The sequence below is a fragment of the Barbus barbus genome (assembly GCF_936440315.1).
Source record: "Barbus barbus genome assembly, chromosome: 21".
Taxonomy (NCBI): domain Eukaryota; kingdom Metazoa; phylum Chordata; class Actinopteri; order Cypriniformes; family Cyprinidae; genus Barbus; species Barbus barbus.
Window position 1 is genome coordinate 15,425,035 of NC_136749.1, and position 18,267 is coordinate 15,443,301.

Sequence of the window (18,267 nt, forward strand, 5' to 3'; positions counted from 1 at the left end):
TTTGACCTCTCTGACAGTCTCTCTCGGCCTCTTGTCTCTGATTGATTGTACTGTACCTAGTAGTAATTGCCGTGTGAACAAAATATACGGCAATGCTGTATGAAGAGGTCATTATGGTTGGTTAAGGTGTTGACTCTGAAATGCACATCATAATCAATCAAACCTGTTGAAACTGTAGGTGGAGCAAATGGTTTGTTGATTAACTCTTTTAGAACAGTTTCGATTAAATCAGTGGTTCTCAACCCAGGGGCCGTCAGCAATCTTCCAAAAATTATTTAAACTAAGACAAAACAAACATTTTGTTATTTTACATCATGATTTTGGGAAACATGGATATATAAGGTAGCCTTTAAAAATGTAAAAAAAAAAAGAGTGATTTTAGGACCTGGAAAAGCTGTGATGTTGAGCTCTGAAATATCTGGAAAAAGTCATGGGGTCTTTGAATATTGTTGTAGCCAAAAAAAAATTTGAGAATCACTTTATTAAAAGATGGTCAGATGTTTTAAAATGACAAGCAAATAAAATAATATCATGGGTAATGCAATTTTTTCAGCGAAATGTGTTTTTAAAAGAAATATTGATTAGTACTTAAAGTTTAGAAAATTTGCCAACTGTGAAAAAATATATTTACTAAAAAGATATATTTTGAAACAATGTACAATTATTATTATTTTTTATTATTTAATGCATTTTAAATAAGTTTTATGAAAACTATATTTTTATTTAGTGGGGAATGAAATAGACTGTCAAATATACTTTGTGTTGGTATATCTGGGCTATACCATCAATTTGCATGATGATTTTTCCTGAAATGTGATTTGTATGCACATGGCCACTTCTAGGCATAGGTGTCCTACTGAATAATGTGCTTACAAAAGTGGTAGGACAATGTGGATCTTGCCTAAATTGTCGGTAATGGTCATATGTATGTAAATAAGTCAATATATTGTATGATTTAGTTTGTATATTTAGGAGATATAAGAGAGCTGTTCTGAACTGTGTTATTTTTGTAGTAGCATTATTTGTAATCACTATAATACTGCTTCAATGTGATTTGGATTTCAGATTCCAGAAAACTCCACTTGTAGACTGCTAAGAGCATCCCTGCCTAAATTATATCTGGTATCATCTTTCTCCCTCTCTCATTCTCTAACTTGCCCTGTCTCTGGCTCTTCTCATAAATGAGACCTGCATTGAGGTTGGGCCAGAGCTCCTACTCTTGTATTATTAAATATACTGACCACTGTTAATTAATCAGAGTGTTAAATCCAGACACAGTGCTTAAAAAAAGCCTGGTGCTGCCCTATGGGTGGAGGAATACTGTCAAATCAGGAGCTTATTAAAAGCAGGAAGGTTCTATCGTCCCTCCGTTGCCCACCGAGGACGTAATTGTTCTTTTCTCCGAAGCGGGGCCCCTTTGAAGTCTCCTCATTCATTTTTCTTCAGCAGATTTTCTTATTCAATTTTGTCCTTTATTTGCTCTCCCTCTCCCTTTTCTGGTGCCATATGTGAGATTTAGAGAGCATTTGTGGCTTCAGGACATCACAAACAAATCTTTCAATTCAAGGAGGTCTTCAAGGGAAAGAGCCTGAAGTTAAAAATACTGTAATATTTGAAGCTCAAAACATTATATTGTGCCCTTTCACACATTTTATTACAGTCCAAAAACCTGCATCTTATTCACTAACCACCTGCAATTCCATTTAACTACTGTAGATGCTAAATGCACTAGCATAGTGCTACACTATGTTAAAATATGTTTATGTAGTGAGTACTAAAAAATGCTGACTGAGTGTGCAAATAAATGCTGAGTGAATTTACCGTTACATTTTTTGATTTAACAGTACAGGAACTGAGATTAAAGCCACCTTTCCACTCCGAAATGTGCGCAAAATTGTTGCATTTTGCCCCTAGTGGCAGCCCCTCAGAGCTTTTAATTTGATCTTGAAGCAGCCGTCACCTCCTACTTATTTACCATGGTAATGTGAATAGATAATAAATAGATGAATATATAAATCACCACCAAAAGAAAAGCATTTTTAGGCCTAATAAGTGGAAATAATCATTATAAAAGAATTGTTTCTGACATAATTATTGATAAATATACATTTTAAAGTCTTTAAAGATATTGGAAACTCTCACATCACAATCATCGTCTTAATTAGAATACATCACTTTTTGTCGAATGGTCACATATGGCTTAACTGTAAAAGTTCAAATAGTTTAACCAATTTGAGGCTCACATTTTCACATATGCATATAACTGCAACTTTATGCAACTCCATTGGGAATGAATGACTTCCAGACTGTTGTTTGTTAGAATGGAAGAAATGGCTTTGCTTTTGTCCTTCAAAACTTCACCACAAAGATATCTTGAAACAGCTTTAGAGTTGACCCTCTTTTATTGGACATTGCTGGTCTGGGGCCAAAATAGTGAATTGACCGGATGACAGAATTATGCGCTACAAAATCTGTTGTCAGATCACTCTGGAATATCTCCCAAGAGGACCTTTAATTTGGCAGACGTTTGGGGTTGTGTGCGTGTATTGGCAAAGCAGAGCTTATACTTGTGATTACTTTCTCCTGAGGTGCTTTTCCTGTTGCTAATATTGTTGTTATGGTGACATGTCCCCTCAGATAAAGAACGCAGCGGCGAATGTTCTACGAGAGACTTGGCTGATATACAAGCACACCAAGCTGATGAAGAAAATTGACCATTCCCGTGTACGCAAACATCAGAGGAAGTTTCTTCAAGCCATTCACCAGTGAGAAAAACAACCTCCCATCACAGACACACAACTTTTCACAACAAATTTACTCGAACTCTCAACTATGCACTTTATATTCTCACATTGATCGCACAGAGAGACCAATAAACAACAAAAATGTTAAGTGAGCTTTAGCAGTGTAAGCTAAAACCACACAAAAAGCATTTGAAGTGCTTCGCATTTGGACTGAGAGGTAGTTGGCATGTCTGACCTGCCCATGGACACGGTATCTGAGAAAAAAAACAAGACAAATATCTTCCCAAACTGAAGGCATCTGAAGGTGGCAGCTTTTTGTAATAAAGGTTAGCTGTATGTGCTAAGCTTCATCAGCTTTTTCATTTACATTCAAGTGTGGTGATGGTTTTCTCGACCATTCATCTCCTCAGACCTGTTTTTTGGATTACATCTTGAACTGTCAAACTTTACCTTGAGATTTATTATGTAATTCAGGTGTTTTGTGTCATCCAAATACCAAATTCATGATATTTTGATGTTTTCAAGCCTTATCAGCAGAATTTGATCCCACAGATCATACATGTAGCACCCTTTCCCTTAGAAAATTAACCATGGTTTACTACAAATGAAACCAAAAAACTATGGTTACTATAGTTAAACCATGGTAACCACAAATTAACCATGGTTTTGCGACACTAACCATAGTTTAACCATAGTATTTGTAGTAAAACTGTGGTTATACAAATGGTAATCAATACGCCAAAAAACACTACACTTTACTGGTTACTACACTTTTACTGCAATAAAACCATGATTAATTTTCGTAAGGGTTGTAAAGAGCCATTTATACAAACAATAAATATAACAAAAAAGTTGTAATAATCATTAATAAAAACATCCAATCAGAATCCACCTGACTTTGAAGAGCTTGAACATCCTGCAGTGTGCACTTATAATAAACACAAGGGATAGTTCACCCAAAAAGGAAAATTCTGGCATTAATTACTCACCCTCATGTCGTTCCAGACTGTTCATCTTCGGAACACAAATTAAGATATTTTTGATGAATTCCGAGAGTTCTCTGACCCTCCCATAGACAGCAAGCATACTACCACCGTCAAGGTCCAGAAACGTGGCAAGGACATTGTTAAAATAATCCATGTGATATCAGTGGTTCAACCGTAATTTTACGAAGCTACGAGAATACTTTTTGTGCAGGAAAACAAAAATAATGACTTTATTCAATGATTCGTCTCCCCCTTGTCACCCTGGCGCCATTTTGGGGAGTATCCACTGAACGTAAACAATGTATGCTGTTCTGTGTCAGCTGCGCCACGCGGATACATTGTCTACGTTGTTTACGCTTTGATCTAAACGAAAACAATGTTTCCAAATTTTAAAAAATCATTTTTGGGTGAACTGTCCCTTTAGCTTACACTTTAAGACATTTCAAAATTCATCCCCCCACTGTTTGGAAAATTTTCATTGCATTTTAGGTGGTGTGAATAAAATTTCAAAGGTCAATAGAGATAGTTCACCCAAAAAGGAAAATTCTGTGATCACCCTCTTGTTGTCACACCCCTGGACTGTTTTGTTGTGTTTTTGCTCCCCACATGTTCCATGACCCAGTTTCTTCCCTGTCTAATTAGTTATTCCCTGCACCTGTGTTTTTCCAATTATCCTGTGTTTAGTGTTTGTCAGGTATACTTGTTGGATGTCATGTGCTTCCTGTGTTCCTGTTGTGGATTTTCCCTGTGATTCGAGTATTAAAGTCTGTTCAACGTTTCTCTCTCGTTCCTCCTAGCGAATCGTGACAGAAGACCCGACCAAAACAGTAACCTCTGTGTGTCTACCCTCCGTTTTGTTTCTTGTTTTCACCCAGTGTCTTTTTTTCCCGTTGTGTACCCTCATGGATGCCCTCCTTTGTCCCGAATTCCTCCTCCTCCTACTGGAGCAGGGGGACAGAGCTCTCGAGGACCGTACATGACAGTTTCTGTTGTTAGCTAACACCACCAGCTACCCGGATGACACACTCTGTTCATTCTATGACGCAAGCTTGAACACCACGAGCAGAGCACCGGCGTCCGAAGATGGTCCTTGAGAAGAGTTTGCCTCCTTCGTGGAGTAGACTCCACTCCAGACCCACAGCCCAGCCCACCATCTCCCCACGGTGCGGAGCATCAGCCCAAGCCCACCGATGACGGAGAGCCTAATCTCGCCACAATCAACGAGCCAGCGCAAAGCCAAGCGACTGAGCAGAGGATCGCCCCAGGAGTTGAGCCCAACCTGTCAGATCAGGTGCGTGAGCCGGCTGCGACGCCCATCGCGAGGGAGAAAGCCGCAGACGGTGTGAGCTGACCTGCTCCCTCTAATTCCCTCCTTCTTCGGAGCCTTCTGTAACCTCTATTCCCACGTCCAGCCCTGAGTGGGCTGCAGTTCCCACGTCCTGCCCGGAGGGGGGCTCCGGATCCAGAGTTTAACCCTGAAAGCCCAGAGATTCACAAATGCCCTCCGCCTCCCAACTGATTCCACAGCCATATCACCCTGTAGCCCAAGACTGGTTGCCCACTGAAGCTAAGCAGGGTTGAGCCTGGTCAGTACCTGGATGGGAGACCTCCTGGGAAAACTAGGTTGCTGTTGGAAGAGGTGTTAGTGAGGCCAGCAGGGGGTGCTCACCCTGTGGTCTGTGTGGGTCCTAACGCCCCGGTATAGTGACGGGGACACTATACTGTCAAAAAGCACCGTCTTTCGGATGAGACGTTAAACCGAGGTCCTGACTCTCTGTGGTCACTAAAAATCCCAGGATGTCTTTCGAAAAGAGTAGAGGTATGACCTCGGCATCCTGGCCCAATTTCCCCATTGGTCTTTGACCATCATGGCCTCCTAATCATCCCCATACATTGATTGGCTTCCTCACTCTGTCTCCTCTCCACCAGTAAGCTGGTGTGTGGTGGGCGTTCTGGCGCACTATGGCTGCCGTCGCATCATCCAGGTGGATGCTGCACACTGGTGGTGGGCGAGGAGACACCACCCCTCACAATGTAGAGCGCTTTGAGTGCTTAGAAAAAGCAGAAAAGCGCTATATAAATGTAATGAATTATTATTATTATAACTGCTCCTGCCTCCTCCTCCTCTGTCGTCTGGCAACCCCTCTGCTCGCCCTCAGCCCAACCTCAATAGGGTGCGAGCTCCGTGGGACTGCCATCCTCGTCGACATGGTCGGAGTATCCCTCACCTCCGCCTCCAGCCTCCGAGGCCCAGATTCTGCCTCAGCCCGTTGACCCAGCGGCTCCACCTCGGCTCCTAGCTCCCTCGCCTCCACCATCACCTGTCGATCCACCTCCAGCTCTGACTGCACCTCGTCACTCCATCCTACTGCTCCGTTGAGCTCCTTCCTCCTGCCAGCTCCACCTTGGTCCTCAGTCACTCTGGCTCCGCCATGGATCTCTGACTCTCCGCCTCTGCCTCGGTCGCCAGAGCCCTCGGTTCCACCCTCGGCATCACCCTGGCTCGTTGGCTTCTTCTTTGTCTGCCCGCTCCCCTCTCCCTGTTGAAGTTGTTACGTTGCGGGACGCGCCTTCCGGGAGGGGGGAGGAATGTCATGCCCCTGGAGTGTTTTGTTGTGTTTTTGCTCCCCATGCACCTGTGTTTTTTCAATTATCCTGTGTTTAAAAGCCCCAGTCTGTTCAGTTAGTGTTTGTTGGGTCTACTTGTTGGATGTCGTGTGTTTCCCGTGTTCCTGTTGTGGATTTTCCTTGTGATTCAAGTATTAAAGACTGTTCAACATTTATCCACGTTTCTCTCTTGTTCCTCCCAGCGATTCATGACACATGTTGCCCCAAACTTTTTATTTTTGGGCTGCTTTGGTTTTAGGCTGGATGAATACGCAAGCACTAATCCTAATATGGCTAGAGCTAGATTGATACATTGATATTGTGTATTGATAAAGCTGAGCAAATATTACATCACCTAATTAATATTCATAAGCCTATCCAATCTGGTAATAACATGTCCCTCTGACTTTTCAGATTGTCGTTACACTACTATAGTGACTATTTGTGATTGTTCGTTTTGGTTAAACTGTGACCGCTGTATCAGCTTCTTTGACTGTTAGCTTGCTGATGCCAATGCTATCCTCTGTGTGGGTGCCCACCGCATCACACACATACTCATCATTTGAAGAACTCTAATCCTCCTGTCACTGTTTTTTCGTGGCCCTGTCCACCAATTTTAAGGGCTCCTTTCAAAGCGAAGCCTTTCTTTTAAAGAAATCCCACACTTGTGGAATCCTTTTAAGTCTAATGCTTTTAGGATTTACGCCGTAATTGCATATTCATCTTGGGATATTCTCATCAACAACAACAAAATAAAGAAAACAAGATGATTAAGTTAATTAGCTATTTGAGGTTTACAATTGAGGGCTGTTGGTGCTCAAGAGTCTAATGGGTTGTGTGTGTGTGTGTCCCTGTTTTTTTAGATTACGAAGTGTTAAAATGGAGCAAAGAAAACTCAGTGATCAAGCCAATACTCTGGTGGACTTATCAAAGGTAAGACTACTGTACATGCACACACATCAACACAAATCACAGACATGGTCCCACATCAGAGCCCACGCATTTGCACGTTACATCTGTTAGGAAACAGTAGACACCCACACACACACTTTCAATGACTTTGCGTTCCCTTTCCTGCAATTTTACCATGCCCACATACACACACACTTTATAATGCCCAAGGCTGCAAGCACATGGATTACAACACATAGTGCCCAGTGACACACACATACCTTTGCTTTCCCAAATATATCTCCGCATTCAACTGTTTCCATGCTGACCCGTTTGTTTCTGTGGCTTTGTGTCTCCTAGCAACCTGAACAAGTGTTAAAGCAGGGATGACAGTGGGAGCGAGGAGACAGGGAGAGGGTGGGAGGGGAGAGAGACAGGAAGCTGAAGAATGACAGAAAATGTGTGCAATTCAAGATATTTTTCGTGATTGCTGTGTGTGTGTTTGGGCATTTTTTCTGAATGTATCTAGTGTTTTATTTCTTTTATGTGCTTTTTTCTGAAAGCGAGTGAGTTGTTGTGTTCCTAGACTGTGCAGCATTTTCTTTTTAGATATTTGAAGATGTAGCACAGTGTACATGTCGTGAGTTGGCCTTTAGTGTTTTTTCTTTTTTTGTGTGTGCTTTGTATGCAACTCAGTTCATTTGGGTTGCTCAAGGTACATTTTATTGCATGCGCTCTCTGCCCACATTTGAAGCATTTTTTTTCTCTAAATGTTCTTTATTTAACAAAACTTAACAGCAAAAATCATTTTCTTAGGATTTTGTCTTCCCATTAATTATATGTAAAGATCCATAAAGCAAGATAAACTTAAGACATTTGAGAAAACAAGTGTTAATATCTTACGCAACTTTGCTTCTGATGTTTCTTGCCTAACTGGATATTTTTGAGCATAAACCTCACTAAATTTGACTATATTCATGCTTAAAGTCAAAATATTTGCCAGTGGTGCAAAAAAAATAAACTTCACTCAAGATATGTTCTTTGAAAACAAATAATATTGTCTCAAATAGTTCCTTTTCAGTAATTTGAACTTTTAAAAAACATTTTTATTGTTAAAACAATCCAAAAATAGTCATTAGGACGAAGACTACTAGACTACTGTAAGTTATTTACCAGTTTTTCTTACTCATAGGAGCATTTTATTGCTCAGTTGGTACCCTTTTCTATTGGAGACTTGTTGGAGATATTAAATACATTTCATTCAAGTATCATCTTTGTTTCAGATGTTTCTCTTAAATGTCTTGAGAATAAACAGAAAGAGATTTTTGACATACTATAAAATGAAGAAGGATTGCATAGTTTAGATGATTCCACACTTTCTCATTGAGAACCTCAAAAGAAAAAGCAGGGAGATTAGTGGAGTATTTTTCTCATATGGAAAATTGAAGAAGTTGGAGACTCCAGTCTCCATTAATAGTCTCCATTTAGTCTGTTTAATTTTATTTGGCTCTCTAGCCAAAGCTGTTGAGATAGATGAGATCAAAATGGACCATATTTACTTAATGCACATTCCTGGTACTATTACGAGTGCATGTAAAAAATGTTGTCATCATAAGCTTTGATCAAAATATGATAAGTTACTCTTCATCTGCTTTTCTTGTCACTATTGAATATTGCAAATTCCATAATGACACATACCGCCCACTGTTCGCAACCCAGTCAATTCCCAATAGATAATTCCCATCAAGCCCCATCCAATACTTTTTATTAGTGAAAATTCTGTTTTCCTCAGAAAAATATCACATTAAAAAGCAAATGGATTGTGAACACCATGTTGACTTTAAAGAGATCTCATTTAAGATGTTTTATTTCCTCCGGGTATTTATTGCCCTATTTATTATCTCTACTCTTTCTATTTAATCTTTCTTCTGTTCTTGTACAGTATGTGTACTCCTTTTCTCTTTCTTTGACTGCTCTGAATCCCTCGCTTTTCTTTACGACAGTATTTCTGTCTAACTCCGCTCTCTTTCTCTCTCCACATAGATGCAGAGCGTCATGTATGAGCTGATGTCTGAGCTGAACGACCGCAGTGAGGATCTGGAGAGGCAGATGTTAAGTCTGGAGCAGCGGGTAGAGCAGCTGACGGCTGGCTTTAATGTTCTGCCCGCTCATTTGTCGGCCACGCTCAGTGCCCAGCACGCCACGCTCATTCAACTGCTGCGTGAGCGTGATGCCAAGGTCCTGAGCCCCACAGTGCCCTCTGCGCTCTCACCCACTGCTGCCAGCCTGCCTCTAGCCAACCCCCCCTCCGGCTCCAGCTCCGTCCCTGTCTCGACTCGGCCCACTGAGGACAGTCCCAACACCAGCAGCTCTAGCTGCTGAGACGCTGGTGCGGGAAGTTCCCTCCGGGGTAGAGAGATGGATGATGAGTTGAATCGAAGAGATGACCATACACACGCATTTACATACGATGCACTGTAACTACAAGCATTACACAGCTTAACGCCACAGAATATACAGTATCATGATGAAGGAGACGTTAACATTTGCACAAAAACCCTATGACGAAACTGCCATATTCCAAGTAGTCCAAAAGACGGACGTACTTTACTGTTACCATGAATGTATACATTTTAGAAGACACTGACTCAGACATGTTAACATGCATGGACACTCACTCACACACTCACACACACACACACACACACACACACTTTTTCTGATTCCGTCTTTGCTACCAAAGTGCTCTGTCTATAGTTGACTGAAATGGACTGAGGTATTTATTGCAAAGCAACGAACTGGGGTGGTTGGTATTAGAGAGAGTATAAATAATCAACAGCTGAGAATGTTATGAAATCTGGACAGCACTTTTTACAGTCTGCGAGAGACTAACAGCCATTTGAGCAGAGCATTATTTTGAAGAGTGACGCTGAAGCCAGTCGATACATTATAAAAACTACCCCATCAAGGTGGAACAGCTGCTCACACGGAAATAACTGTAGAATGAGTGATTATAGTCATTTTCTTAGTGGAATTGCTTCTATTACAATGGTGTTGGAATAAGAGACTATTTTACTTCTGACCCCGTTTCAATGGAGAGACCATTTTGAAAACTGACTAATAGTGACATCCTGTGGCCGGAATACTGAATTACATCCGCTTGGAATATTGTACAGTATGCTATTACTGAAACTTAGCTTTGTATCGCTCAGTTTTTTACCATTAATAATTACTAACGCAGTTATAGCTCATATTTATTATAATTATACGATAGCATTCTTCTCACTCGTCATGAAAATTATGATTGCTGTATAAAAAAACGATTTTATTAATATTAATTATAGATAAGGGAGGTGCCGTTTGAAGTTGAAATTATTTTGTAATTTTATTTTACCAGAGAGAATTAATAAAGTATATATCTATACATGACTGTGTGTGTGTGCGTATCATTGTGTGACTGACAAGACAAAAGAAGTCTGTGTTTCTGTGTAAAGGTGCAGTGCAGCCTTAAACGCTTGTATTTGATAGTTTAATATTGAATTAGAATTTCATATTTATATATTCATAATGTAGGCATAACCCCATGAACATAAGTTACGTTCGCTGGATAAGATAACTAAGACAACGAACGCATTCACTACGGAACTATTTATTTCTTTATTTATTTTGCCTTAAAACCGTATGTTTGGTTTTGAAAACACCGACTAGTACAGGTCGACAATAATCGTTGTGCGTCCTTTAAAAATAGAGCACGATTCTGGTGATGACAGGTGTCATTATTTTAACAGTGTTGTTTAGCAGCGCCTAGCATAACTATGAACTAGTTTGCAGTTTCTGCTCGTGTCTTTGCTTCGAACATGCTGTTGTTCAGCCGCCAGTAGTATTCAGGTGTGTATTGTATTCGATTGTAGAGCAGCGGTTTAAACATGCCTATGATAGAGAGAGCAGTTTGGGGGATTTTGCTAATGAGCTCATTGATTACACTCAGTAAGACAACTAAACTGAACGTTCCCAAGCAGCACTCATGTGCCTGTGAACATCACACTGACAGCACAGAGAGGATGCTACAAATGGTGAGTGACAGAGGCTGTGGAGCATACTCAGCTTAACATGCCATTCTGTCTAATTACGTGCAGTCATGTCTGAAAGGTTATTAATTCAATCAGTTCGTTGCTCCTTGCCGAACAATCAAAAAAAAAAAAAAAAATCTTGCAATGACTTCATCTCCAGGATGGAAACAGTTTGGTTTGTATACAGTATAAAGACAGTAACTGTAACTATAGCATGCATACACTACTGTTTAGGATGCAGTTTACAATTAAAACATAATACAGTGCGTATACAACTGAAGTTGCATTTGATTTTGAATACCTCACTTACTCTTGAGACATTACAGCAAATATATCCCACAACTTTATTTTATTATTATTTATTTATTTTGAAAAATATTTTTTTATTATTTTGAAATGAATCAAAGATTATCTCTAGTATGTTCTTCATGCAAATGTGCTATTTAATTAGGAAGGCAGGAAGATTTTTCAAATGTGTTTAGAAATCAAAAATACTCACCACACTGATTTTTAAAAATACAGTAAAACAGTAATAAAATATTATTACTATTTAAAATGACTAATTGATTTTTAAAGGGTTACTCCACCCCAAAATGAAAATTTTGCCATTAATCACTTGCTTATGGAAGCATATGTGTAGCTAAATTCAATTTGAAATGTAAATGTAAAATGGCAATGTATTTCTGTATTTAAATTTACATTTTCCCATATATATGTGCAACATTTAGTGCAAAATGAAAATTCAATTATATAATTTAAATGAGCCATTTTCTACACTAGTTTTAATATGAAAATTAAAAACATATTTTAAAGCTTTATAAGTTACAAAATGAAAATGTATTACCCAAACTGAATAGATATATTTAACATGTCCAAGCAAAAAGTGTAGTAAAATTATCATTTAAATGCTGTTTTTCCTAAATGCATTTGGACTTAAGGGTAGGACACTTGGGATTGCATTTTCATTGTGATACCACGTGATAATTGTAGCAAAATACAGTGAGAATTTCAAAATGCATTCTGAGCCAAAGGTGCAGCAAAGGGTAGCAAAATGGTGATTTAAATGTCTTTTATTTTTCTTAAATGCATTGACACTTACATATATGACGTTTCAATTGCATTTAGTTTGTCATTGTGGATTTGAAAATGCATTCCGAGCTGAGCACGCCCCCTACCTATCAATCAAGGCGGGGCTCAGGAAGAGGACGCACCATAGGTCAATATTCACCGTTAACCAAATGCTTTCCACCTGCCTAAACATCTCTCACTGTTTACACTCGGACTGATGCACATAAGCAAACAGACAGTGCTACAGACAGGCAGACACACGGATACACTGTTTTCATTCAAATCAAAGCGCAAACAAACGAAAACAGCGTATCTGTGTGGTGAGGCCGAACCACTGATGGTAGATGGACTATTTTGACGATGTGTTTCATACTTTTCTGGGCCTCGGTAGTATTAATTGTTTGGCAGTCAATGGGACAGTCACAAGCCTCCCGTTTTCATCCAAAATATCTTAAATTGTGTTCCGAAGACGAATAAAGCTTTTACGGGTTTGGAACGAGTGATTAATGACAAAATTTTCATTTTGGGATGGAGTAACCCTTTAAGTATATTGTAAAATATAACGTGTTCCTTTGACAGCCAAATTATATTTTCATCAGCCTTCTGTGTTGTGTCACATGATCCCTCGGAAATCACAGTAATATACTGTGGCGCTTTTTCAATGTTGAATACATTTGTCCTGTGTAATATTTTGGTGAGAACTGTGGTACGATTATTTCAGGATTCTTTTGCTAAATAGAAAGATCACGAGAAGAGCATTTATTTGAAATATAATTATTTTGTAACAGTCTAAAAGTTTTTACTATCATGTTTCATCATACCAATGCATCCTTGCTGAATAAAAGTGTAAAAAAATCTTACTGACCCCAAAAGTTTGAAAGGTAGTGTATTATTATGGACCCTTTCCCATATTCCATTGCTGTGAGGTAACAATATTAGTAAGGCTAGTGAGTTTTTTTTTTATTATTATTATTTAAATTTGAGGTAATTGTGCTTATTTTCTTCATACAAAGTGATTCCTTGATACATAAACTTCAGTTTTGTAGCCTCATTATGTCAAGAATCAGTCAGTGGCAGACGTTCTTATTTGAACTCTAAATGTATTCTTTACATTTCAAAAGTCTATAAAAAACAAACACCTGCCTGAATTGCATTGCAGAAAAGTATGAAACAAATAATATAGACAATACAGTGCTTGCGATCCTGTGTCTGACTCTATTGCTGTCTGCCTGACTTTAGGGTGTCCTCTAAGCCTGAGACTGTCAGGGTGTATCCGCTCTCTGCACTCAGCCCTCCGGCTCTGCTGCCGCACTCCTCCTGCAGTCAGCAGTGCTTGGTGTCAGCTCTGTCCTCCCCCCAGGCTGTCCCTCTCCAGGTCCAGGCACAAGACCCTGGTGAGCGAGAGGGGACAGTGATAAATAGACATGCTTGTTCTTTCTACGGAAGGACATATGACACCATTATAGCAGTATGGGTTATTTTATTCAAGAGCAATTCAAATGAAATGTATGAATCATGATGCTATTTTCCATATGAAATTAACCATCATTTTAATTAACAAATAAATGCTGAATGCAGTCAGCCAGCTCACTCTTTGCTTCACTGACTACTTGAATGAAAATGCAGTGCACACCATTTAAATCGCATTACGATTGTTCTTGTTTATCTATTAAAGGGATAGTCCACCCAAAAAATGAAAAATCTGTAATTATTTACTCACCCTCATGTCATTCCAAACCTGTGCGACTTTCTGTCTTCGGTGGAACATAAAAGAAGATATTTTGAAGAATGTTGGTAACCAAACAGTTTCAGTTCCCATTGACTTAAATTGTATGGGCAAAAAAACACAATGGCAGTCTTTAAAATATCTTCTTTTGTGTTCCCTGTGTAGTTTGAAATGACATGAGGGTTAATAAATGATGACAAAAATGTCATTTTTGGGTGTTCTAACCTTCATGTTCTGTTGAAAATTATGTTACCAATGGGATTCTAAACAGAACATGAGGGTTCAAAAGTGTGACTTCCTCCATTCCCGTTTTAGTGACCGGTCACATTCTGCGCTGTGATGTCATCATTAAATGGATTGAAAGTATTCAGGTTGTCACAACCTTTCGACAGCTTTTTACCGACGACCCTCCCCTGCAGTTATCGGTCCGGGCGTTTGACTCAGAAGGTACAGTACATTTCATTACCCAAATTTCTCTGGGATGCTGTTTTGCTAAATGGATTTTTTTGAGAGTAAGATGTTATGGCTGTGCTCTGTTCTTGGCCTGATCCACAGGAAATACTTTTAGCTGTCTGGCTGGCTTGAAATTTAATTGGCGGCTGACAAAGGAGTCTGATGCAATACAGGCAGTGAGGTGAACAAGGGTCTTTAAGTGAAGAGAGAGGGAGAGAGAAAGAAAAAGTAATTAACATAAAGCATGTCTTATTTTCTGTGAGTATCGTAGGTTTGTGCGTCACCATGATGCAGGGTACGCTCCCCCACCTCATATCCTGTCTCTAGAAGATGCTGGTCAGCTGGAGGAGAGTGTCTTGCTGTATGGGATTCACAGTGACTCAGCACTTATAAAAGTGTCTTTTCTACACCCTGAACATAAGGTATGAAAGTATACACAACAGAATGATTAAATATTAAAATACTGGCAGATGAAAAAAGCTTATAATAATTTTTTTATAAGTAGGTAATGGCCAGTAACCATTTAATGGGCATTACTAAAAATCTATACTATATTGTCAAAAAAAATTAGTTTTAAATGTGATGTCTACAAAGTGAAATTAGATATCTCAGCATTATTATATTAGGTAAAGATACTCTGCAGGTCATCTGAATGTTAAATTAAATATTCACATCAACCAAGTTATTTTTGAACAGCAGTCAGTTATTTTTTAAGGCAAAGAAGAGATTTTTTCAGGAAGGATGCATTAAATTGATCAAAAATTTAATTCCAAATAAATGCTGTTATTTTTATATTCTAACTTTCTATTTATCAAAGAGTCCTGAACAACAACAACACTCAAACACATTTATCACCATTTCCACAAAAATATTAAGTAGTACAACTGAGTGGCTTTCAGCCTTTTCAACTTGAAGGCCCCCATAATCCAAATCAATATTCAAATGCCCCAACTAAATTGTTTGGCATTTTAAATATGTTAGAATATTATAAAATATATTTATATACATTTTATTTTTAATAATAAATTCAATTTAATTTAAATCATCATGTGCCCCCCTTGGGACTTTTTTTGAAGCCCCCTAGTGGGCCCTGGCCCCTTGGTTGAGAACCACTGGCACAACTGTTGTCAATGTTGATTATAATAAAGAATGATACTTGATCACCAAATCAGCACATTAGAATGATTTGTGAAGGATATTGTGAACTGAAGACTAGAGTAATGGCTGCTGAAAATTCAGCTTTGATACTACAGAAATAACTTTTTAAATTATAATAACATTTCAGTATATTACTGTGTTTATATATTTTTAATCACATAAATGCACTCATGTTAAGCATAAGAGACTCAAACATAAAAAATATTGCTCACCCCAAACAAACCATACGTAGATAATTTATCTGCTGATCGGTCAAATATTATGATGGTAATGATATATATTCTAATCTGTGTGTGTGTGTGTGTGTGGGTGGGTGTTCAGCATGTAGAAGCAGCCAATGTGACTTTGTTTATGATAGACAGACTGCACCTGAGTCCAGTGGGAGATACATACCTGCTACAGGGATCCACCATCAGATACACTCTGTGGAAAACAGAGCAAGAAGGAGAGACTGGTACAAATAAAATCTATATACGTACTGCTTGTTTATACTAGTTTAGTGCTGGTTTAGCTGGTGGACCAGCATAGCCATATTGTTCACTAGCAGCTGATCAACCAACATGGTGAATATGCTTGACCAAGGGCAGCTTTAAGCTAGCTAAGAGGTCTAGTGGGGACTAGAGACAGAGCAATAATAAACTGACTGGCTAGTATTTTTTCTTTTTGCTGATATTGGTCATTTGATGGGTCTCTCAGTCTCAACGACATTCACAGGTGAAGTAACATTTTAAATGTATTTTTTGATAATTAATCAACCATTCATAAAGATTCGTTCATATGTCAGAAAGGCCCATTCACATTAAAGACAATAACTATAATGATAACTATAACTATAAAGTTTTAAAGGGAAGTGGACACTAGAACTGTAAAGATAAGGACAAAAAATGACTGTTGGAATCATTCACTATTTTTTTCAGCTGATAAATGATAGAAACATTGATAGCCAATCAGAAACCACTCAACGTAAGCATTGCAGCAGACAACATAACCTTATCTAATTTAGTTATCGTTATCTTTATAGTTGTCTTTATAGTATCTTTATAATATATATATATATATACATATATAATAAAAACATTTTCAACCTTCTAGACTGTAAAATAGCATAAAAACCACAAAAGAACAATTCAAAAAAGCATTATTTAGGTATTATTGTGGCAATATTTAAAAAAAAATCAGTTGTCTAGACACGCAAACATGCAAAAATCATTTATATCAGTCATAAAAAAGCAATCCAGCACTGCTGGTCTTTTTATCACAACATACTAATTTAAATACAATGTTGTGCTTAAGCACTTCTATTTATAATGCTTTGTCAGACTTGATATTAAAGTCACTGTGTCACTGACAAGAGAAACGTTAAAAATGTATGCATGGTGTTTATTATTCAAGCGCTGTGGGATTGTTGGAAAGATCATGGAAAGGTTAAGCTCTGGGCTGCGTTGAGCTTTCCCTTAAAGCCAACAGAATGCAAGAATCTCATTTGACAATTATCTTCAACATGTTCTTCACACAAACACACACCCGAGATTACCAATATGCCACTGTAATGGCCCTTAAACTGCATGTTAACACTTTAACACCCTAACCGCATGCTTTCACACCTCTAGACCGATTATGTACCGTCTCATAAACACATCATTGCATATGTCAGGAGAGATATGCTACATTTTACCACCTGCATCTAATTGCTGACTCTCCTGTTTATTTGTAGAGGTCCATCTGTCTGAGGAGGGATACGGTCTGGTTGTGGACGGATACAAGGGCAGAATGTACGATCATGACATCATTTCTGTTGAGTGGGAAACAGCTACTGTCACCGCCCTCAAGCCGGGTCATGCGACACTAACGGTGACACACAACAGTATCCCACACAACTGTGTTTTTCATTGAAACGTTATGTTGTGGGGCATATATGAGTGTATTGTTATGATTCCAAGCGCAGTTGTGATTCAGATCTACCCCCTGAAATAACGTCCCAACTTCCTCGGACTTCTGTGTATGTGGTGAAGCCCAACTATATGAGTTGGACACATAACACAGAAAATATCCTAAACCACACACCTGTATGAGGGTTTACGTTTAACTGTGTGCTTCAGTGTTGAGTATTGTGGAAGAAGAGGACAGATGGGTGTTGGAGACGGGACGGCAGTATTATTTGACTGTTCGTATCCATGACAACAAGGGCCATGTGGTTCACCTGTCACAGGTTGCGCTTCATAGTCATCGGTTTATGCACTGTTTGCTTCACCGCGTCTCTAGACAGGAGCATAAATTCTGAACTTTAACCCTTTGCAGAATGTGGTGATTGTTGTGGAGGAGACTGAGGGGTTAGTGACACTCGAGTCTTTGTCGGATCCCGCCTGCCATCTCTTGCAGACCATCATGAAAGGGAAGACTTTAATACAGGCCTAGCTTTATAGCATCGTCTCTGAGGTAACACAAGATTTGACAAGTAATTGGTGACTTTATATTTCCACTGACGTTACTTATATGAGTAGTTATTAAATAGTTAAATAGCTATATGGGCATTGTTTGACCAAACTCACATTCAATCGGGCTCC

At 38.9% G+C, this 18,267-nt stretch overlaps 1 protein-coding gene across 1 annotated transcript in view; it reads left to right on the forward strand.

Annotated features, from left to right (window-relative positions):
• Positions 1 to 10,656, forward strand: part of LOC306887207 (small conductance calcium-activated potassium channel protein 2-like) — a 61,355-nt gene extending 50,699 nt beyond the window's left edge. Inside the window, exons 8-10 of the mRNA XM_079444786.1 lie at positions 2,638 to 2,765; positions 7,201 to 7,270; positions 9,272 to 10,656. Of these exons, the coding sequence (XP_079300912.1) occupies positions 2,638 to 2,765; positions 7,201 to 7,270; positions 9,272 to 9,610 (537 nt within the window). The 3' untranslated portion in view covers positions 9,611 to 10,656. The remainder of the gene's footprint in view (positions 1 to 2,637; positions 2,766 to 7,200; positions 7,271 to 9,271) is intronic.
• Positions 10,657 to 18,267: the final 7,611 nt, after the last annotated feature.